The sequence below is a fragment of the Clarias gariepinus genome, chromosome 16, assembly GCF_024256425.1.
Source record: "Clarias gariepinus isolate MV-2021 ecotype Netherlands chromosome 16, CGAR_prim_01v2, whole genome shotgun sequence".
In the NCBI taxonomy this organism is placed as follows: Eukaryota; Metazoa; Chordata; class Actinopteri; order Siluriformes; family Clariidae; genus Clarias; species Clarias gariepinus.
The window spans coordinates 12,170,556-12,193,244 of NC_071115.1; the positions used below are offsets into that span (position 1 = coordinate 12,170,556).

Below are 22,689 nucleotides of genomic sequence, written 5' to 3' on the forward strand. Positions count from 1 at the left end.
TACTTTTTTTACAGATATAAATAAGATCCCTTAATTGATTTAACATTCAAAAATGTACAGCTAAATAAAATGTTTGAAATTTAAATCACTTTCATCTAAGTGTATTTAACTGTGTGTTTAATATTGTATGTTTCATTGTAGATCAGTCAGTTTTGTCTTCACCCAGTAATCAGAAGAAGTATAGGAAACCAGTTTAAGATCAGCATGTTAAGCAGCCTATGATGAGGAAAGGTAAACATGTGATACAGGTTGGGCAGGTTACAATTTCCGTGTGCTTTGAATAAGAACAGGAATAAATTCTAATGCATGTACATAAGCGGGACGGTAAGAGACGGAAGACTACCTGTAACCAAAGGAGACATAAAATCATGGATATCTATTTGTGGAAAGTTGTGTATATTGTATGTCTCCTACTCCTTAATGCTACAGGTAAGTGTAAAGGAAGTGCTGGCTCTGATGAATATTACATTTAAGCTATTCAATGCAAAGTACTAGAGTTTTATATAAACAGTTGTTGTCATTGTTGCAAAACAGCTTTACACAATTATAATAATTATGGAAGTTTGTATGAAATCTAAATGTGTATGAATCAAAATGAGAAGATCCCTGATGTGCAAGCCAAGAATTATGGCAACTGTGGCAGGAAAAACTCCCTAAAATAACAATATGAGGAAACCTTGAGCGGACCCAGACTCAACAGGAAACCTATCCTCATTTGGGTGATAACGGAAAGCAGGGATTGATCTGCATCATACTGTGTGTTAGAAGGCTGGAAGTTCAGTAAAACAGGAGATGTGCTTGGATTAATATGAGAGTCCAGTTCGTTATTGAAGTCTCAGGTAGAGTGTAGGAACCTCCAGTCCTGAACTATCGAGTGACTGCAGTTACGAGTCCTTCGAGAACAGCTCTCAGCAACAGTCGAGGCATGATAAAAATTTAAGTTAGACAGCAAGAGCTATGAATACTAAACATTGTGTTTTTCTTTTCCCATTAGGCTCACTCTCCCAGCTGACTGGTAAGATCTAGATTGAAACTACACACACACGCACATGCCCACACTTAGAGAGAGAGAGAGAGAGAGAAAGAGAGAGAGAGAGAGAGAGAGCTTGCATGTTATATTTAGAACAGTGGTTAGACAACACAAAGTGGATGTACCGGTTTTTAATTTGTTGTCATCAGGTGTGATACTGTGGTGTCCAGGTGGACCAAAACTCCAGTTTGATTATAAAGCTGTGTCTGTGTTTGCATGGATTCGTAGTGTAAAACCTTAACATTATCTTAATGATTTATTTTAACTTATTTTCAGTTATGTATGCCACATTTTTTTTCCTCAAGGTTTCTACAGGGTTGTAGTATGCTAAAGCTAAAAGCGAGGCTCTATTAATGCTGTTGGGGGCTTCCTAACTCATAAAAGAGTATCAGCGAGAATGAAAGAAAAGGTGTACAGGACAGTGGTGAGACCAGCGATGCTCTACGGCTTAGAGACAGTGGCGCTGAAGAAAAGACAGGAGGCAGAGTTGGAGGGACAACTCATGTTAGATGTTTTGGAGATAAAGTCAGAGAGAGACCAGATTGAGGTGGTTTGGACATGTTCAGAGGAGAGATGGTGAATACAGGATGCTGAGGTTGGAACTGCCAGGCAGGAGGTCTAGAGGAAGACCAAAGAGGAGATTTATGGATGCAGTGAGAGAGGACATGGAGTTTGTTGATGTGAGAGAAGAGGATGCAGAGGATAGGGTTAAATGGAGGCAGATGATTCGCAGTGGTGACCCCTGAAAGGTAACAGCCAAAAGACAAATAAGAAGGAGGGGGCTTACTAATTTAACCTAGGCATTCAGAATTACCTCTACACAAACAACACTGCTTTCAATCTCACTATTCTTGCTCCTTTAACATTAAAAACAATTCTGTGTGATTTTTGGCTTACCCTCATATATAAGCATGATACACATATATTGCTGTAACAGGCAATAGATGTGTATTTGGTAACTTGAATATTTAATTAGATTACATATTAATAGTAGCTTGGACAAAGAAAAAAATATAGCATACATAAAATGAAAAGGAGATACACATGGGTAAACAATAAATACACAGAACCTTAAGTTTAAGCTAGAAACCTATATAAATAATGTAATGAGTCAATATTAAGACGGGGTGGAGAATCGAAAGCAAAGACAAAACCTGTGACGCTGTTACAGGATAAAGCGATGTAGATGTAGATGAGTGAATAAAACCAAGGTCTCCCTTGTGCCACCAGGTTTAGTCCCTCAGGGCATGACTCCACAAGACCGCTGTGGTGACTCTCACCACGATATTGGCAGCGGATCCTACCTGTGGCATCTATAGTTGCTACTGTGCATTTACAGTTTTTTTTTTTTTACTCTATGGCCTCTTACGTAGTTCAGGAATATTCTAAGATGATGCTCAAAAAATCCTAATGAGATATAAGGATCACTAATATAAGTGGACTGAAAATGTATTCAAAATGAAATTCTAAATCAATTTCTTAGTTACTGTATAATATAATGCTGGTTGTTCTTCATACAGTGTGCGAAAAATTACAATTTGAATAAAAACGTGCGCTTATGTGACTTCTCTTTTTTCTTCCAGAGTGTGGTCAGCCAGCCCTAAACACCAAGATTGTTGGTGGTACAGATGCTGCTCCGGGGTCCTGGCCTTGGCAGGTCAGCTTTCAGACACAAGGACACCATTTCTGTGGCGGCAGCCTGATCAGTCAGGACTGGATCTTATCGGCTGCTCACTGTTTCCAAAGGTAAAGGAGTTACTGAGAAAGTCTGAAATAACCACACAGTGGTAATGTACAGTACTAGTCAAAAGTTTGGACACACCTTCTGTTGCAATGTTCTTTTCTGGTTTTTATATCTTTCTACTTTGTAAAAAGCATTCAAAATACATCTCAATATCAACTGATCAAAGGAGATTATTGTATATTTTGAAAACATTCAAAACATGTTATAATCCCCTTTGAAGAGTTATAGAACCTGGTATAACTCTAAATAAACTTCTCCTCTGCAGCAGAGTTAAGTTTTGGTCTTGCTTTCCTGGGAAGGTCTTCATGAGAGCCAGTTTCATCATGAGGTTTAAGGGGTTTGCAAATACGCTTGACAATACTATTCTTGCAAGAACTTTTCCTGAACAGCTGACCTTTGTGCCTAAAAGTACAATTGACTTTTTGTTACTTACCCAATTCTGTATGATGTGATTTAATAGTTTTAAAATCTCCATATTGTCCGGTAGAAAAATAAATCACTAAGCAATATACATTGAATTAGAAGGTGTGTTCAAACCTTTGACTGGTACTGTATTGTATTTTCATCATGTACAATACATACAGTGTCCCAAAGTTTACTGTAAGCAAGTTATTACTGCTTACTGATCTGAATATAAATCACAACAAAATAAGAGGCAGAGAGTGAGAAATTAGAAAAAAGAATTAATTAATTCTTTTTTCATTTTCAGCATTACTGCATCTGACATCACAATCTATCTGGGACTGGCAAGACTGGAGGGGTCAAACCCTAATGCACAAGGATTAACCACTAGTAACATTATCATCAACCAAGCATATAACACTATCAGCCATGACAATGATCTTGCACTTGTCCAGCTTGACGTTTCGGTGACGTTCACGCCTTATGTAATGCCGGTCTGCCTTGCAGCAAGCAACAGTGTTTTTCCCGCTGGCACTAATGTCTGGGTCACAGGTTTTGGTACAATTGGTAATGATGGTAAATATGCAAAGAACAGTGAAATTTATTTTTCAGTAGTTTAATTCAGTTTATAGTGGTTTTGGGGAAAAAAAATGTGTAAAGATATGAACCACTACAGAGCCCCTAAAGAAACATGTGTAAAACAAACAAACAAACAAACAACCAAAAAACAACAACAAAGTCTTCTAAAAAAGTGGTCCTTCATTCAAGAGAAATTTCATCACACACCCCAGTTTAACTTAAACACCCCTCATATTAAATAATTTTACTACTAATAAAAATGCATGTTTTTGCTGGTCACAATTTTTACACATGGCCCCTTTAAGGGCTCCATAGAACCATTCATTGTTTTGAAATATAAAATATGCTTACCCCACAAAAATTAACCTGGTCAACCTGGTGGACAAGTTTTGCTAATCTTTTTTTTTTTCGCTGGCATATTCAAGTTTTCAATTAATATAACATCATAGATAAGGTTATACAAATAACATAACAACAACAATACAATCTTATTCAGCTTGTTTTATGTCTTGGTGGGTGTAGCCATCCAGACCAAGCTATTCTTTTTTAGGAATGTTTGTGAAATGTACTTTTAAATGAAAGCATGTTGATTAAACTTCATCTTGGATCTTTACAGTAAATCTGCCATCCCCTCAAACCCTGCAGGAGGTGGAGGTGCCGATTGTCAGTAACAGTGACTGTGAAACTGATTACGGATCTGGTTCTATCACAGATAATATGATATGTGCTGGCTTAACTCAGGGAGGGAAAGACTCATGCCAGGTAAGAAATTTAACACCCGTCATAATATTACTGCTCACAGCACAGTAACAGAAAGAATAGAAAACGCAGATATGAATCTAACAGTTTGTTGTCCATGCAGGGGGATTCTGGAGGTCCAATGGTGGTCAAGGTCAACGAATCCTGGATTCAGGCTGGGATTGTGAGCTTCGGCTATGGCTGTGCTCAACCTAATTTCCCTGGTGTGTACACCAGAGTGTCTCAGTACGAGGACTGGATAGACAACATTATCAGCAGCAATACAACAGGATTTGTTAAGGTGTCGAATGGCAATCATATCTCCCCTAACCTATTCTGCCTGTGTTTTTCTTTCTTCATCTTTCCATTAATACACGCCCTCAACAGGGTCCATTGATTCAACAACAACATTAATAAGGGGGCAGCTGGTATTAAAATTGCTCCCAAATGTCTTAAATGATGTGGAAGTCAGGGCTTTGTGCACCACACTCAAGTTCTTCCAATCCAATGCTGCCAAACCACGTCTTCAAATGGCACTTTGTGTACAGTGGCGTTGTCATGCTTTAAAAGTTTGGGCCTCTTAATTCCAGAAAAGTGTTTTGTAAGGGCGTGTGAGCAGGTGATGCAGTTATGGGTGGTTACAGTTTCAATTTCATTTGAGAAAGTGAATAAAAGGAGTATTAAATGTTTAATATGATCAGAAAGACAAGACATCAGAAGACAAAAAACAACAACCTTGACATTAGACAAAATTATGGAAATTTATTTATGTAGAGTTTGTATTTGCTGCACTGCCTATTGCTAGAGAATAAATATTATATTTAACCATCATAGTCAATATATTTTATTTAAAGTATTTCGCTACATCACAAGACTTTTATCTTATTTAATTGCCGCTTCATGTTTGTTGTGTTTTTCCTACTGATCTTTTGCCGGTTTTGTCTTGGATGAAGCAATAAAATAAATGAATAGTGACATTAAGTCATTTGGGCTTAGTTGGCCCTGAGGATTCTTAAATATAAGGCAAATAAGACTAAAACCAAATTAAAATAAGCTACCATAACTTTCCTAAAGTGGAGGTTAGCTTTTTATCTCAGATATACTGTTTCAGTTTATCTGGGACTTAGCACATGTGCCTAACTGGAGATTATGGCGTGCACAAAGCTGAAAATAATATATTCAGAAATCATCAATGGTTTAATGCCAAAATTATGCTTTAAGTTAGCACAGGAAAATCCACTTAATGGTCTTTTGGCAAGGCGTTTAGGACTGTAACTGAGCTGGGGCTCAGGACTTATGAGGTCATTTGGGAGACTCATTGGGAGAGCTTGACAAGTCTTTACAACTGGGAGGTCATGCCAGCATGACATTCCTAAAGCTGAAGTGCACTGTAAGCATGATGTCCTTCAAGCCTGGCAGAAGTGGCACAACTTTCTCAAAGCTGGTGTTCTCAAAGCTACATAGGATCCAGAGCAAGCATGATGTCCACTAGGGTGCAGATTAAACCCAGTGTCATCAAAGCTGGATAATACAGCAAACCAGATGTATGAAAAGTCAGCACAATGTTCTTGAAGCCCTGCAGTGGTGCCATTAGGACATCTTTATGCTGACTGGCCATAGAAGAGCTTGCGTTGAGTAGAGTGGCATGGAGCTGTGCTGTCAGTTATTTCTCTCAGGCCCTTCCTCCTGGAGATTTATTTTCTACATTGTGGAACAATACTGAAGATTTCAAAACTATGACATTCCACATGTGGAATTATGTCATTAAGCAACAACAACAGTCAGTTGTTATTTTAATACATAAAGGTCAGCTGTTCTGGAATAATTTCTTTTTAAGAACAGTATTGTGTCAAGTGCATTTGTAAAACCCATCAAGCATCACGATAAACCTTGCTCTCATGAAGACCTTCCCAGGAAAGCAAGACCAAAACTTACCTCTGCTGCTGTCAAGAACACCATTAACAGCACCTCAGATGGCAAACACAGATCAATATCAATGGTTTAAAATAAACTATTGCATTTAGAATGATTTCAGCATTGTTTTACAATGATATACAAATGATAAATAAATGATAAACAAATAATAAATGAATAAAAATCAGAAAATACCTTTGAATTAAAATGTGTGTCCAAATGTTTGACTAGTACTGTATATTATGTGTTTTGATCATGTGGTACATGAACCAATAGTTTATTGTAAGTGGGATTTATTGAAAACAGAAAAATATATAATATACGATAAATAATACCATTCTCCTCAATATATCTTTTTTTTCAGCATTACTGCAAGTAATCTCACAATTTATCTAGGAATTCAATTCAATTTTATTTGTACAGCGCTTTTAACAATTGGCATTGTCCCAAAGCAGCTTTACACAATCAAAAGAATTATTTAAGTTTGTATGGAATTTGAATGAATCAAGATAAGCAGTTTGTCCCTGGTGAACAAGCCAAGGGTGACAGTGGCAAGGAAAAACTCTATGAGATGGTAATAGGAAGAAACCTTGAGAGGAACCAAACTCAACAGGAAACCCATCCTCATCTGGGTAAAACAGAGAGCAGGAATTGATTTGCATTCATACTGTGTGTTAGTTGGCAGGCAGTTCAGCATAACAGTTGATGTTAATATGAAGTCCAGTTAGTTATTGAAAACTCAGGTAGACTTGTATAAAGTTTGAGTCCTGAACTATCGAACAGTCAAGTCCTCAGAGAAACAGCTGCCAACACCAGTCAAGGCCAGAACCGTCTTCTAGGTAGAGAGAACCATCCCCAGACACGAGACGCATCCCAAAAAGACACACGAGGCATCCATGTGACGAGATCTCCAACCAGAAGCGGGGCACCAGGATGGGTCAGACAGGTCTGGAGGGCAGTGGGAGTCTGGATCACTGGCAGCTCTGGAACGACATGTGTAGCTCGACAGAGAGAGAGGGAAGGAGAGAGGGGGGGGGAGAGGGAAACAAAATAGCAGGAGAGAGAGCAGAAGAGGAGAGATAACAGTTAGGTCTGGTCACAGTCATATAATGTAAATTAATATAATGTAAATGTATATTTAGTGTAGAGTGCAAGCAGAGACTTCGGCAGGACTAACTATAACAGCATAACTAAAAGGGAAAGCCAGAAGGAAACACAGACATGAGGGCTCCCTGAGATGTAAAGCAAACAATCACCTCATCGTCAGCAAACCTGAGTGATCAATGAGAGTGGGGAGGACAGCATCTAAACATACCAGTTCACCATAATACTCTACGTCCATTTATAAAAATGCTTGATTAAATAATAATAATTATTATTTGTAATGTAATGTATTACAGTGATTTTAAACAAACTACTCCTTGCTTAAGAACTGTTATACACCCCAGGAGAAGATTTTTTTTTTTTTTTTAACACTAAAAACAAAATAACAAAAAAAATATTATTTGTAAATTGTAAATAAAGTATTCTGCTGTTGTGTTTGGAGATTTAAAGTTTCTGAACTACTTTCATCACCACTGCTCACACATTCATGCTTTGATCTTCTGGGCAACCATACATTAACACAACATTATAGACAAGCTTGCAAAAATAACACAACATGAATCTCTTGTCATGTAATATGAAAGCTGGAATATCCAGCTTTTAAAGAGGATTTTCCAGTTTGCTTAGTTGGGCCTGTGTTTTTGCTGCTGATAGCTGATCAGACTAAGCTGCATTTTCCAGCATGGTTCATTACATAAAAGCATGTTTATTAAAGTTCATTATGGGTTTCCACTGTGGATCCGTCACCACCTAAAACCCTGCAGGAGGTGCAGATGAAGATTCTCAATAACATGGACTTTAAATATCTATTTTGTCTTTTTTTTTATCACAAAAAATTATATGCACTTTCCAAGTGGGAAAGAAGACATGCATAGTAAGTTATCTAAAACTCCCATAATAAATTGCCTCACAGTATACAGTACCATGTGGTGGAAGAGGAAACATAGCTAATACCTTGCAGGGTGATTCTGGAGGTCCACTGGTGTTCAAGCAAAACCAAACCTGGGTGCAGGCTGGAATTGTGAGCTTTGGCTGCTCTGGCTGTTATTAGAGTGTCTTAGTATGAAAAATGGATAAATAACAATACCAATAACAGTAAACCTACATTTGTTACAGTCTCTTTTGGTAATTATGGTCTCATTTGGTAATCAACCTTTTCTGTCTGCTATTTAGTTTCTCCATCATCCCCTACCGCTTCTTCCTCTTGGTTTTCAAGTGGTATTTGTAATTAAACAGACAAACCAAATATCAGTAGTCAATCTTAGTTACTAATAGTAACTAATATACTAGGGTTAGGGTTATAATATACACTGCTCAGCCATAATATTACAATGCAAAACATTATGACAAGTATTGTGTGCGTGACTCCACAAGGCCCTTGGGGGTGTGCTGTGGTGTCTGGCCGCATTGTGGGGTGTGTCCTCCATGTATCTGACATGTTTGTCTGCAAATCATATTGGGTGTTCAATCAGATTGGGATCTGGGGATCTGGGGAGTTTAGAAGATGAATTGGCTTTGGGTTCTTTGCTTGCTGGTCCCAGTGCATGGCGCACTTTGGTGCAATAAATGTTCTGGCGCCATTCTATAATTGCCAACATATTCTTTTTTTTTAGCAGTTTTCTCTTCATCAGCTTTTCTGGGGTTGCCATATGGCAAGAAGTTTGCTCCCCACGGGCATCACTTACAATCAGTGTTAATGTGTTAATGTTTTGTGGTATTAATACAATGATCAAGGTATCTGCATACATTTTTTATAACCTAATTAATATATTGTATTACAAATCCAGGCAAATTCAGTCATTGTTAGTGTTTTTTCTTTCTTATAAAGTTCACAAAGTAACTGGTCAACATGTGCTCCTTCTTTGTGTGTTTTTAAAGCGCTTTGTGGTTAAAATGAACGTGAAGTTTCAGCACTTAACTCTGCATTATTATTAGGGTATATCCATAGCACCACATGGTGTCAGAAGTAAGGAATGAATTGTCAAGAAACATAATATGAACTAGTGTAGGGGGAAAATGTTGCCAAGTTTAACAAAGAAAAAAGGGCTGGAGGGAAATCAGGAGACCTCATCACACATAGCCTCACAATACAAAAACGTAAAAAAGTATCACTGAACATATATTGTCATATTTGTAAAACAAAGAAACAAAGGAAAAAACAATAAGACAAACAACATATAAACTTAAACAATAAGTTTATATAAAGACAATATTTTCAGTGTCCAGTAGCACCAGTCTCACAGAAACCCAGGAGGCTTATAAACAGTTTGACAACAAAACGAGACATTTTGGCAGTATTGTGATTTTTTATTTATTCATTTATTTCAAAAGATACAGGACAATACTGCCAAAATTTATGATTTACAGGCTGTTGGAAATTATTCTTTGCATTGTCTCTTATTGAGTCACAAGGATGTTAAAAACCATTCATCATTTAAAGTTATTCATATCAGTGTAAAGTTAGTATAATTTTGAAAGTGCTATAACTCCACTTGCCACAGTTTCATCCCAGTGGAACAATCTGACTACATGTGCAGTGCTATAAAAACGTATTTGCCCCTTTCTGATTTTTTTTTCTTTGCATATTTGTCACACTTGCATGGGTGGAATTTCACCTAAACATTTTATGAGGAAAAGACAAATTGGCTTTTTTTGTTTGTGAGATATCATGAACATTTCACAGGGGGTATCATCATGATGCAGTGTAAGAAATACCACTCATCAGTGTAAGCGGCAAGTGCAGCAGGATCAGTGATAATGAACCAGTGCCTGCTGATGAAGACCAGCACCTCTCTCCTGATCTACCAGAGCCAAGTGAAAGAATGACAATCAAATTGAACAGGTAAGCTGGAATAAAATCAGTAGCAGCATTAACTCGCGCTAGTAATTATTATGCTAGTCAATATTAATTTAAAATAACTTTCTCAGCACTATTTTGAATTAATATTTACTACCATAATAATTAAAATAAGTAACTAGTTTACTAGCGTAAGCTAATGCTGCTACTGATTTTATTTCAGCTTACCTGTTCAGTCCCAGTCCACCCCTGGCTGGCACTACTCAACAGGTTTGGCAAATAGGCAAAATGGATGAAGTGTTTAGAAAAGTGCTTTAGAATTACACGAGGACTGAAATTCACAAGAATTCCAAGTGAAGGCTGATGATGACGACACAGAATATATTTTCTCATGGCACTGCCTTTAATTGAGGATCCAAAAAGCTTTATGATGCATTATGTTGGTATTCAGCAGGCACTGTATTAACAAGTATAATACAAGTAATGTTATACAAGTAAGGTAATTTTTTAATGAGCAGGATTATATATATATATATGATGTCAAAATCATTTAATAAATTACCCGCTTGTGGCCAGTAGGGGGCTCCCAAGCCCGCGGCACCAAGTTTTTATTAACTTTAATAGATTTTTATAAACTGTGATGTGGTCATAGGTATGTTTAATATAAGAAAACTTATAAATACTTGTTTAAATACTAATTATGTGTAGTTGTCAGTAGTTACAGTAGCACAAACCAAACATTGCGGCAAGCCTAAATATATTCAGACACCTTTTTAGACTGTCCACATAGTTACATGTGTTTCTTTTTCATAATTTATTTTCACTTCTTTTGTTTTACCAGTTTATTTCTTTTTGCATATAATTCTTTTTACAGTTAATGCATCTTGGTTTATTTTTTTTTTAAATGTGATTTCCAGATTTTCATGTAATTCACATGATGATATGATTGACATGATGGTCAATTCCAGAGCATAGCATGGCAAATTGCACCATAACTACAAAACCAATAAACAGCTAGGTTTTGGGTTCCCCTTCTGCTGCCAGGTGTTCTGGTCTATGCGGCTCGTGATCCACAGGATCTCTGGCCATGTGCTGTGGTGTCTGGCACTGGGATGTTAACGGCAGATCCTTTGGGGGCCCCTGAATTAGGAGCCTGGGCCAAACCTTGAGCTCTTTGCCTGGCAGACACATCTCAATATCAACTGTTCAAAGAAGATTATTTCACATTTTGGATGCCTTCAGTATTGTTTTACAGTGTAAAAAAGAAATAAAAATCATGTCCATGAAATGATGTCCATGGAATTAGGTGTCCAAATTTTTAACTAGTAGTGTATATATTAATTGTTAAGTCTTCCTCCTAGTCTTATGGGCGTGATCTTTGTCTTTTTGCGTGTATAATTCATTTGGAATACACTTTTGTCAAATTTTGAATTACAAATGTGATTTCGAGAATGAAATACATAAATTCATCTCCAACCACCTTCTGCATTTTATAATAACAAACCAAGTTGATATATTTTAAAGTTATACACCTTTTTATTTGATTTAAAGTATCAATCTTTAGAAAGTGCACAAACATGTTGCTTCTTGAGCTGTTATAATAATAATAAAATAAAATAAAAATAGACTAACACAAAAAACATACACATGTATGCTTTACATCTGCCAAATGAATGCAGTGGAACCTTGGATTATGAGCATAATTCATTCCGTATTCCAAAACCAAATTAAATTTTTCCATAAGAAATAATGGAAACTCAAATTATTTATTCCACAGCCCAAAAAAATAAATACTTATACTAATACTAAGAAGAAAAAATATTTTAAAAAGAAATATTAAGTTAAAATAAAGCAAATTAACCTGCACTTTACCTTTTAAAAAAAGTAAAAAATAAATAAATTTATTTATTTTTGCTCCGCCCTGTCTATGAAACGTCAAACTCTGCTAGCATCAGTGCGCGAGACCGAGTGTGTTTACTCCGCTTCCCGCTCAACTAAAGTTTTAATAATGAAATTTCTCCGCGTCGCACGACACAACGAATCGATTATAATGAATTAGTTGTTGCAGCCCTACACATTTCATGTCATTCTCATCATTAAAATACATTGCTTGACCAAAAAAAACTTTGATTATGGCTGTTGCATTATTTTTATAAGCTTATGCAATGCCACAACATTCATATCCCTCCAGAGGCACTTGAACCTCTGCGTAAATAACTTCTTGTCAACTGAAACATATTAATCAATGCAGTAACAATCCAATAGAAGGCTTTTACTTGTTTGCTGACTTTAATTCAGGTGGTGAGTTTTTTGCTCAGGTAGGGTACATATATGAACAATTATCAACATTACACTGGGAAGGATTTATATTGCAAAAAAAAAATTTTTTAACTGAAAAGATTTTGTTATTTGTCATAAAAGGACTACAAAATTCAATGTGGTTTAATGCATTTGCACTTGAGTATGTTTGTAAAGTTTCTAAAAGAAGTGAACATTAAGTTGTGGTAACAAATTAAAATAATACTTAATATTATTTCTTATTTATTTATTCGATTTTTTTTTTTTCAATGTATAATTGTGAATTGACAGACTTCTTCTGTGTAAGTTTTCATATGATTTTATATGATAAGTTGATTCGATGTTCTGTACAGAATGTTATCTCTGAGTACAGTGGCTTGCAAAAGTATTCGGCCCCCTTGAACTTATCCACATTTTGTCACATTACAGCCACAAACATGAATCAATTTTATTGGAATTCCACATGAAAGACCAATACAAAACAGTGTACACGTAAGAAGTGGAACGAAAATCATACATGATTCCATACATTTTTAAAAATAAATAACTGCAAAGTGGGGTGTGCGTAAATATTCAGCCCCCTTTGGTCTGAGTGCAGTCAGTTGCCCATAGACATTGCCTGATGAGTGCTGACTAAATAGAGTGCACCTGTCAGTACAAATACAGCTGCTCTGTGATGGCTTCAGAGGTTCTTTAAGAGAATATTGGGAGCAACAACACCATGAAGTCCAAAGAACACACCAGACAGGTCAGGGATAAAGTTATTGAGAAATTTAAAGCAGGCTTAGGCTGCAAAAAGATTTCCAAAGCCTTGAACATCCCACGGAGCACTGTTCAAGCAATCATTCAGAAATGGAAGGAGTATGGCACAACTGTAAACCTACCAAGACAAGGCCGTCCACCTAAAGTCACAGGCCAAATAAGGAGAACAATAGAACAACTATTAGTCGTGCACTGTACAAAGTTGGCCTTTATGGAAGAGTGGCAAGAAGAAAGCCATTGTTAACAGAAAACCCAGAAAGTCCCATTTGCAGTTTGCCACAAGCCATGTGGGGGACACAGCAAACATGTGGAAGAAGGTGCTCTGGTCAGATGAGACCAAAATGGAACTTTTTGGCCAAAGTGCAAAACGCTATGTGTGGCGGAAAACTAACACTGCACATCACTCTGAACACACCATCCCCTCTGTCAAATATGGTGGTGCTCTGGAGGTGCTTCTCTTCAACAGGGACAGGGAAGCTGGTCAGAGTTGATGGGAAGATGGATGGAGCCAAATACAGGGCAATCTTGGAAGAAAACCTCTTGGAGTCTGCAAAAGACTTGAGACTGGGGCGGAGGTTCACCTTCCAGCAGGACAACAACCCTAAACATAAAGCCAGGGCAACAATGGAATGGTTTAAAACAAAATATATCCATGTGTTAGAATGGCCAAGTCAAAGTCCAGATCTAAATCCAATTGAGAATCTGTGGCAAGATCTGAAAACTGATGTTCACAAACGCTGTCCATCTAATCTGACTGAGCTGGAGCTGTTTTGCAAAGGAGAATGGGCAAGGATTTCAGTCTAGATGTGCAAAGCTGGTAGAGACATACCCTAAAAAACTGACAGCTGTAATTGCAGCAAAAGGTGCTTCTACAAAGTATTGACTCAGGGGGCTAAATAATTATGCACACCACACTTTTCAGTTATTTATTTGTAAAAAATGTTTGGAATCATGTATGATTTTCGGTCCACTTCTCACGTGTACACCACTTTGTATTGGTCTTTCACGTGGAATTCCAATAAAATGTGGAAAAGTTCAGGGGGGCCAAATACTTTTGCAAGCCACTGTATTTTCTTTTTTTGTGCAATAGCAACTGTGAAATAATACCATTTTAAACTGTGCAATATTATCCTAGAGCAATTCTTTTGAAAGTGTAACTACTGTTTTCTTTTGTATTTATACACTGTACTGTCCAAAATTTCTATTTGCACATTTTTCTACGCTGCTGTAACTAAGAAGTTTTCCCACTGTGGGATGAATAAAGGTATATCTTATCATTATCGTATTCACTATTTGCAGTGCTTTAAGGTGGCCTCTTCTTTATCCATAAAACTCACCAGAGCTAAATTCAACATTCTAAATAGAATGTAATTTGTCTAAACCTAAACTCCGCAGTGTTCTCTCCTCTCAGTCCATCCATGTCAACACCGAACAGTGTTATTAATTAATTATTATTTAAATGTTAACTAAATTGGCTTAAAACATTTGTCTTATAATGCCCACAAGACGAACTTGTAAAGCATCTGAACATATCCAATTAAAATGTAATGTATTAAATTATTATTAGTTCATGCTTTTATTCTGGTTAAAAAAAAACATTTTAGATTTTTGCGGAGAACTAATCTCTACTAGATTTGCACATACATGTTACCAGCAGCATCAACTTCAGTTGAGTTTAAAATACTTTAAAATACTGTCTATATCCAGAAATATCAGTTCCTTTGTGGAGTATTTGTACGTTTGTACTTCAAAATCTTAGAGCTATTCAAATGCAAAAAAATTAAAGCATGTACTTCTACTCGAGTTTAAAAAAAGGCACTTTGGAGTTTGTTTTTAAGCAAGTACTAGTACATTTACTTGAGTATTGAGTTTGTGTACTTGTGCTACCTCTGGTAATCATATTATAAAAATTTTTAACATGCTATGCTTAAAGTTGTAGTCATATTTTTAAACCTCAAACCTGCTTAATTAGTAAACTGCTTAATACAAGTTTTTTTATATTTATGCCTATTATAATTAATATGTAATTATAATATGCAAAACCTAGTGATAAATATATTAAAGCAAATGCATTGTGTCTCTCTCTCTGTTCTTTAGGTTCACTCTCCCAGCTGCCTGGTAAGTTTTTAATCCAAACAGCACTTTTTTTGTCTTTATAAAAATGCAGCTGAAGACCAAACCTGGGGTTCAGTAAATCATTTGATTTATTATTACTAATATACCATGTAAACAATAATTGCATATTGGGTAGTACCTTAAAAAAACATTAAAAAAAATACTGCCTGGATAATAAAATAAAGGGGATAACTAGAGATGGATAAACAATATATAGTAATGCATAAATATATGGTGCCTACTGTGTAATTTACACTAATGGTGTTCTGATAGGTCTGGTGTGTTCAGTGTAATGTAAACTGTGGATGTTGTACTTTTCCATAGGAACAACAATATGTACATGTGTGACCAAACATTTTTCTATCAGCGTGTGGCACCCAGATTAGTAATAACTGGGTCTTATCAGCTGCTCACTGTTTCAGAAGGTATATATATATGTTGTTGTTGTTGTTCTTTCGGCTGCTCCCGGCAAGGGGTCGCCACAGTGGAATACCCTGTCCGCACTACAACTTTTGGCACAGCTTTTACGCCGGATGCCTTTCCTGACGCAACCCTCCCATTTTATCCGGGCTTGGGACCGGCACTGCATCCAGTGGCTGGGGGGATTGAGCACTAGCTGGAAATTGAACCCGGGCCTTCCGCATAGCGGGCGAAACATCTAAGGCAGTTAAGGTATGGATTCTATTGTAATGTATAATGTATTATTCTATTATAATGTATGGATACATTCTGGGTCACAGGATTTGGTACTGTAGAATCGGTTTTGCAGGTGAATATGCCACACAAAAGCTAAGTCTGACCCCATATGACACACTGAAAGGTTTTATAATATTTATAATTATCTATTAACTTACTACTATTTTGTAGGCTGGATGCTTTAAATTAAAAATGTTATGTAACAAACAGTGAGAACTGCTGTAAATAGTGAATCAAGGTAAATTTGGTTTAAAAAACTGCAAACTGTTAACTTCTTTTAGTTTTAAACTACATTTTTTTATAGAATCATTTGCTAGACTTTTAAACTTTACCAACATTAACATTAGTTATGTAATTTTAATTAATTTATTCATTTGTATGCTATGGAGATAGAGAGTATGAACAAACACTCATGTAAATAAAAAAGAGAAAAACTTAGTGAGAAACTTTTTTCTACTCTTTTTTTTAGCTCAATTTTATTTAGCACCTAGTTTTACTTTACCATTGCACAGCCAGGGCGGGACAAGTTTACCTAAAGTTTTTGCCAATAAAAATAAGAAAAAATATTTATAATATTATTCATAAATTATAGTTAATTCAAAGTTTTTTTTTAACAAAATGTTACATTTATAAAATTGTGGGGTTCATATCATTCAGGAACTCTTGAAAATGTCTTTATTATGTCCCTTTATAGGGCTTCTATCAGTCTAACAGACTTCTAAACCAGTAGGCCACTCCAGAACCAGTCTCATCCGCACTGAACACAGAAGAAAGCACACTCACAAATGCTTTGCCCTTCTGGGCCATTGCACATCAACATAACCTTATAGACAAGCTCGTGGAAATAACACAACTCGAATGTCTAAAATGCTGACTAGTTAAATTAATTATGTAATATGGAAAGCTGAGAAAAACAGTTATCAAAGAGGATCTACCAATCTCATTAGGTGGCATGTGCAGCTGTATTCTTTAACATCAAAAAGTATGTTCATAAAGGTTCATCATGTGCCTCCACAGAGGATCTGCAACCCCCTAAAACCCTGCAGGAGGTGCAGGTGAAGATTGTCAGTAAGAGTACATGTAATACTGTCTATAGCCTCCGTTCTATCACAGATAATATGGTTTGCGCTGGCGAAGAGGGAAAGGACGCATGCCTGATAAGATATCTAAAACCTGCCATAATAACTGGCTCACAATATACAGTGCCATGTGGTAGAACACAGCTAATACCTTATTCTACTGTACAGGGTGATTCTGGAGGTCTCCTGGTGTTCAAGCGAAATGAAACCTGGGTACAGGCTGGAATCGTGAGCTTTGGCAATGGCTTGCAAGATTACCCTGGGGTGTACACCAGAGTGTCTCAGTACCAAGAATGGATTAGTAGCAAAATCAGCAGTAGTAAACCTGAATTTGTTACAGTCTCATTTGGCAATCAAGCCTCCTGTTACATCTTCTGTCTGTTCTTTATTTCTGCATAATCCCCTTCCACTTTTTTCACCCTGATTTCTAACTAAAACAGAAAATGAAACATAAAAAGTAACCTATAAAAAATTTAAAAGTAACCTATGTCTATCAGCAGAACCACTTCTAGCATTATTCTATAGCTTTTATTTCAACTGAACTGAATTTTCAACAAAAATACATTTGATTGGAAGACTTTAACTGTGTGTAAAACAAAAAATAAATAAAAACCTAGAACTTATGCTTAAGTTCTAAGTTTTTAGTCAGTAGAGGATACAAAATGAACACTTTGTGACAGATAGTTGTATATTTAGTTGATAGCTGTCTGTGTCTCTGCTGCGCCCCATGCTATTTTTCTCAGCCATGTTACCTGCAAATTCAAAATAAAGATGTTCCCCAACTTTGTTTGATAGTTTTTGGATTTACAAGGGTGAACTCAATACACATTCAGTAGAAACTTAATGTGCAATTTCAGTCTTTTTCCTAGCTAGCAATACTTAGTACTAGTTGTTTCACAAAATTTGTCCACTAGATGACAGCACAATAAGCCCTTAAATGAAGCTTCATGAAATAACCCTTTTAGTAAAATTATTGACTGAGAAGCCTCAAAACCTAATTAAGGCTTCATTTGTCCATCACTATAGAACAGTACTCTGTTTATTCTGTCAGTATAACTTATTTAATAAGAAAAGACTGGCTAATTTAACCAAAGCATTTAAAAGTTTAATAAGGATAAATGGGCAATACATTTTATTTTACTGCATTCAAATTAATGTAGCTGGATTGGTTTATGAAATAATAGCATAAATTTGTTCTTCTATGTACATTAGTGCATGCTGGCAAAGATTTAGGAGAAGGTTGAAAACCATCAATAACTTTATTGACCACACATCAGCCATCAGAATGAGGAAAAAGGTGATTATTGGGGCCAGAAAGGCTGGTTTAAGTATTTCGATTTTCATGCACAACAGTTCATACAGTTTGCTAAAAAAAAAAAAAAAAAAAAAAAAAAATCGGTATTTAAAAAAAATTGGGAGGGTCTGTGAACATTTAGGTCTTGTTGATTAAGAGAAATCAATAACTGGCTAGACTCATTTAAGCTGACAAAGTCTACAGTAACTCGGGTAACAATTTTGCAATTGTGTTGAATTGAAAAACAGGTTAAAATGCGCATTATATCATAAAGCTGATTATCTATACAAGTGATTATCTATACGTCAAGAGTAAAAGTTAGTGCTTTTCTGTTTTTTAGAAAAAAAAAACATTTTTTTAACCTTGCCATCATTTATTTGACAAATCATGGCAAAAACAAATACCAATAATAATAAACATGCAGAAGGGAGGGTTATTGTGTAGGGTGACTTTCACTATTACTAACGTGATCATCAACTGGCTCACTGGAATCTTCTTCTTTTACTTCAACTTTAACAATGAACAAATCTGGTGATGCTTGATTTTGCTTTCTTTTGAGAATTTTTTGGAAATGTGACATTGCATTGTCATTACACAGATTCATTGCTTGCTTAACAACAGCCTTATTAGGATGGTGCTTTTCTACAAATTTTTGCACCATCTCCCATATTTGACACATCTCCGTAACCTCATTTGAAGTGAAGGATTCCTCTGTTTCTTTCTCCTCCTCCTCAGACGAGATCTCCTCCAAAAGCTGGTTCTCGCAATGTAGATCCATCAGTTCGTCGGTGGTCAGCTCATGGCCATGTTCCTCCAACAACTCTTGAATGTCGTCCTCGTTCACCTCCAGTCCCATTTTCTTCCCCAAGGACACAATTTCATTTTCAATCTCAACTACCGGCTTCTGTTCATTATCCGAACACTCAGTTTCATGTTCAAGAACACAATCAGGCCACAGTTTTCGCCAAGCAGAACTGAGGGTTCTCTTGGTGACTTCTTTCCAGGCTTTATCAATAGTCTCTAGACATTTCACAATGTGGAACTGACCTTTCCAAAACTCTCGAAGGGTATGGTTTGCTTTTTCAGTCACTTCGAAACATTTCTGAAATAGTGCTTTGATGTAAAGTTTTTTAAAGTTCAAAATGATCTGCTGATTCATGGGTTGGAGTAGTGAAGTGGTGTTGGGAGTAAGGAACTTGATCTTAATGAATTTAAATTCCTCCAGGAAGTCGTCCTCAAGGCCTGGAGGATGAGCAGGAGCATTATCCATAACCAGGAGGACTTTAAGTGGCAGATCCTTCTCCGAAAGGTAGCTCTTCACTGAAGGACCGAAGACCTCATTGATCCACTCAACGAACAAGACACGAGTGACCCAAGCCCTGCTGTTGGACCTCCACATAACGTTTAACTGGCTCTTCTGCACCTTGCATTTCTTGAAGGCTCGTGGATTCTCTGAATGATACACAAGCAGGGGCTTGACTTTGAAATCCCCGCTTGCATTAGCACACAATAAGAGGGTGAGACGGTCTTTCATGGGCCTGTGACCAGGCCTTGCATTCTCTTCTGCTGTAAGATAGGTATTCTTTGGCATCTTTTTCCAAAAAAGCTCGGTTTCATCACAATTAAAAACTTGCTGTGGCAGGTAACACTCAGAAACCACAAGCTTCTGGAACTCGGCGGCAAACACATCAGCTGCCTCAGAGTCTAAACTCGCTGCCTCTCTGTTTTTCAAACAATGGATGCCACTTCTCTTTTTGAAGTTATCAAACCATCCTCTGCTCGCCTTGAAGTCTTGTTCGTTTTCTGTCGACGTGCACGGCTGTTTACTCAGAAGGTCGGCGTACAAGGCCTTTGCCTTCTCGCAGATTAAGTTCTCAGTAACATTATCTCCTGCTAGTTGCTTCTCGTTTATCCACACGAGAAGCAACTTTTCTACATCTTCCAGAACAGGTGGCCGTTGCTTTGATACTCTCGTGACTCCTTTTGCTGCATGTAAACGAATTATTTCCTTTTTTCTCTTTAATATTGCGCAAATCGTCGATGAAGACCTTTTATAAAATCTTGAGAGATCAGCCACTCGCATACCTCGGTCGTGCTTCTTGATGATTTCCTTCTTAAGCTCCAACGTTATCATCTCTTTCTTCTTACGCGCTTTCTTTTCATCTTCCTTCACTGGGGCCATTGGTACAATACAGGTATTTAAAAAAAAAAAAAAGTGTCACTACACTTAAACACAAAGTAAAAAAAAAAAAAAAGGCTTTCAGCGCACATGTGATCACAAACCTATAGTAAACAATACGCGCTCGCCCTCAGAAACCCAGTATATGAGACGATTACCCACAATCCCGCAGCGAGAGCGTGAGGAGAATCATTGGCTCAGCTGTGATCACGTGACGTTCGACAGACAACGTCTACACAGCACGTAGTAATCGTATTTTCAGACCTCGCTCGTTTATCAAGTTAAAATGCATTATAAACAAGCTAGGCAGTTGCAAATGCGGGGTCTATTATTTTTATTCTAAAATAAAGCGGTCTATTATTTTTTATTATAAAATAAATGTTGTTATATTAATATCCATACTCCGCTCTACTGGCGCCATCTACTGGATGCTGCATGGCATTGGTTGGTAGTGTTGAGGATGGCCTGTTTGCTGCTAAACTGTTTGTAGGGATATGATATGATATGATTGGAAGCACCTACCTAAACCCTGAACATAAACCCTCTCACATGTATCACACTAAAAGCATTCATTTTATTCCTTCTGCCTGATGAAATGCTGGTGACCCTAATTCTTATTTCTTGCCACACCTGCTTCATCCATTCTAATGCTGAACTATTAGATGAAGTTTTAAAATCGCTTGTACTAAAAATCTTTTCATAAAACATAGTACTTTTCTAACTATATGTTAAGTTCCTTTTAATGTTCGAGCTTGAATGGTATCCCATTATAATTTGGTTTAATTTTGGCAGTTATTGGCTACACATATTTATGAGCCTCAACAGGGGGAAAAAACTTCATCCAGGTGGGAAGCACCTATCCTAAAATGACAAATGGCAGTGATATAACGCATACAATCATTGCCTAGATATGAGAGAAGACAATATGAGAATTGCAACAAGTATTTTAGGGGTGGGAAAAAAATGCAATGAGTAAAAAGTTTTTTTTTTTCTTTCTTTTTGTTCTTCATAATACAACTTCAAGTAAATGTAATCAATTGTATAGCCCAAGTAATGCAAAGACATCTCAAAATGTAGAACTTTGTTAAGTTAAGGGGTATAAAAATGTCAGTGTTAGTTTGGCTTCAGAGTCAATAATGCGTATCTATGAATGTTATATTTGTTAACTTATTTGTATGAAAACCCAGTGAAGCAGATGCATGGTTGATTTACAACATCACCTCCAGAAGTTTAGTCACTCCTTAGAATGACAAAGTAAAACCTTGGAAAATATCAAACCCTTTTGAAATATTTTGTTTGGTCAGCAAATTTCTCAAAATATTAAGTAAACTTAAAAAAGCAGTGCAACTTGTTACTAAACTCTTTTACGTTGAGGTGGCTTTTTTTTAACAGTGTAGATGAGGAAGTCAAGGAACCAAGTGATAACATAAATTGTGACCCAGCTTGTGAAAATGTAGCTGAAGTCAGTGATTCATTGTTTTCTATAAATAAAACCATTTTACATATGATTATGTAGAAAAAGGTGAATCAAAAAACGACTTGTATCTAGATCATAATTTTTGAGATGATATTTAAAGAAAGTATTTGAGAGGGTCCCAGGCTCAAAATGATAATGAATCTGTCTCTGATAGTGCGGCTAATGTTCAATACTAAATAATAGATTCAAAAGTTTAAGATTTTGACACTGTGTGATTTCATAAAGAAGAAGTTGTAAACACTAAACCCAATATAGTGTGACTCAGGACAATTTAAACAGCTTTTATTACACTAATTTACCGTGTTTCTTTAATAATAGTTATTGTCCTAAAGTAGCTTTAAAGGGTGGCACAGTGGCTTAGTGATTAGCACTGTCGCTTTGCACCTTTAGGATCTGGGCTGGATTCACGCCTCAGGTCTGTGTGTATGGAGTTTTCATGTTCTACCTGTGCTTAATGGGTTTTACTCTCACAGTCCAAAGA

The 22,689-nt window shown here is 36.6% G+C and overlaps 2 protein-coding genes across 2 annotated transcripts; one reads left to right on the forward strand and one right to left on the reverse strand.

The window, feature by feature from the left end:
- Nucleotides 1–334: 334 nt before the first annotated feature.
- LOC128544379 (serine protease 27-like) lies at nt 335–6,547 on the forward strand. Its single transcript, XM_053514428.1, has 6 exons — nt 335–429; nt 995–1,015; nt 2,614–2,776; nt 3,484–3,752; nt 4,372–4,517; nt 4,618–6,547. The coding sequence occupies exons 1-6, from the start codon at nt 369–371 to the stop codon at nt 4,888–4,890; spliced, it is 933 nt and encodes a 310-aa protein (XP_053370403.1). The 5' UTR covers nt 335–368; the 3' UTR covers nt 4,891–6,547.
- A 12,103-nt stretch (nt 6,548–18,650) lies between these two features.
- Nucleotides 18,651–20,870, reverse strand: LOC128544377 (tigger transposable element-derived protein 1-like). Its single transcript, XM_053514426.1, has one exon. The coding sequence runs from the start codon at nt 20,732–20,734 to the stop codon at nt 18,986–18,988; it is 1,749 nt and encodes a 582-aa protein (XP_053370401.1). The 5' UTR covers nt 20,735–20,870; the 3' UTR covers nt 18,651–18,985.
- Nucleotides 20,871–22,689: the final 1,819 nt, after the last annotated feature.

Bases quoted from the DNA above. Each gene is read 5' to 3' on its own strand.
- LOC128544379 (XM_053514428.1), top strand. From the start codon at position 369: ATGGATATCTATTTGTGGAAAGTTGTGTATATTGTATGTCTCCTACTC. The intron at 2,777-3,483 runs GTAAAGGAGTTA...TTTCATTTTCAG, and splicing joins GCTGCTCACTGTTTCCAAAG to CATTACTGCATCTGACATCA. The intron at 4,518-4,617 runs GTAAGAAATTTA...TTGTCCATGCAG, and splicing joins GAGGGAAAGACTCATGCCAG to GGGGATTCTGGAGGTCCAAT.
- LOC128544377 (XM_053514426.1), bottom strand. From the start codon at position 20,734: ATGGCCCCAGTGAAGGAAGATGAAAAGAAAGCGCGTAAGAAGAAAGAG.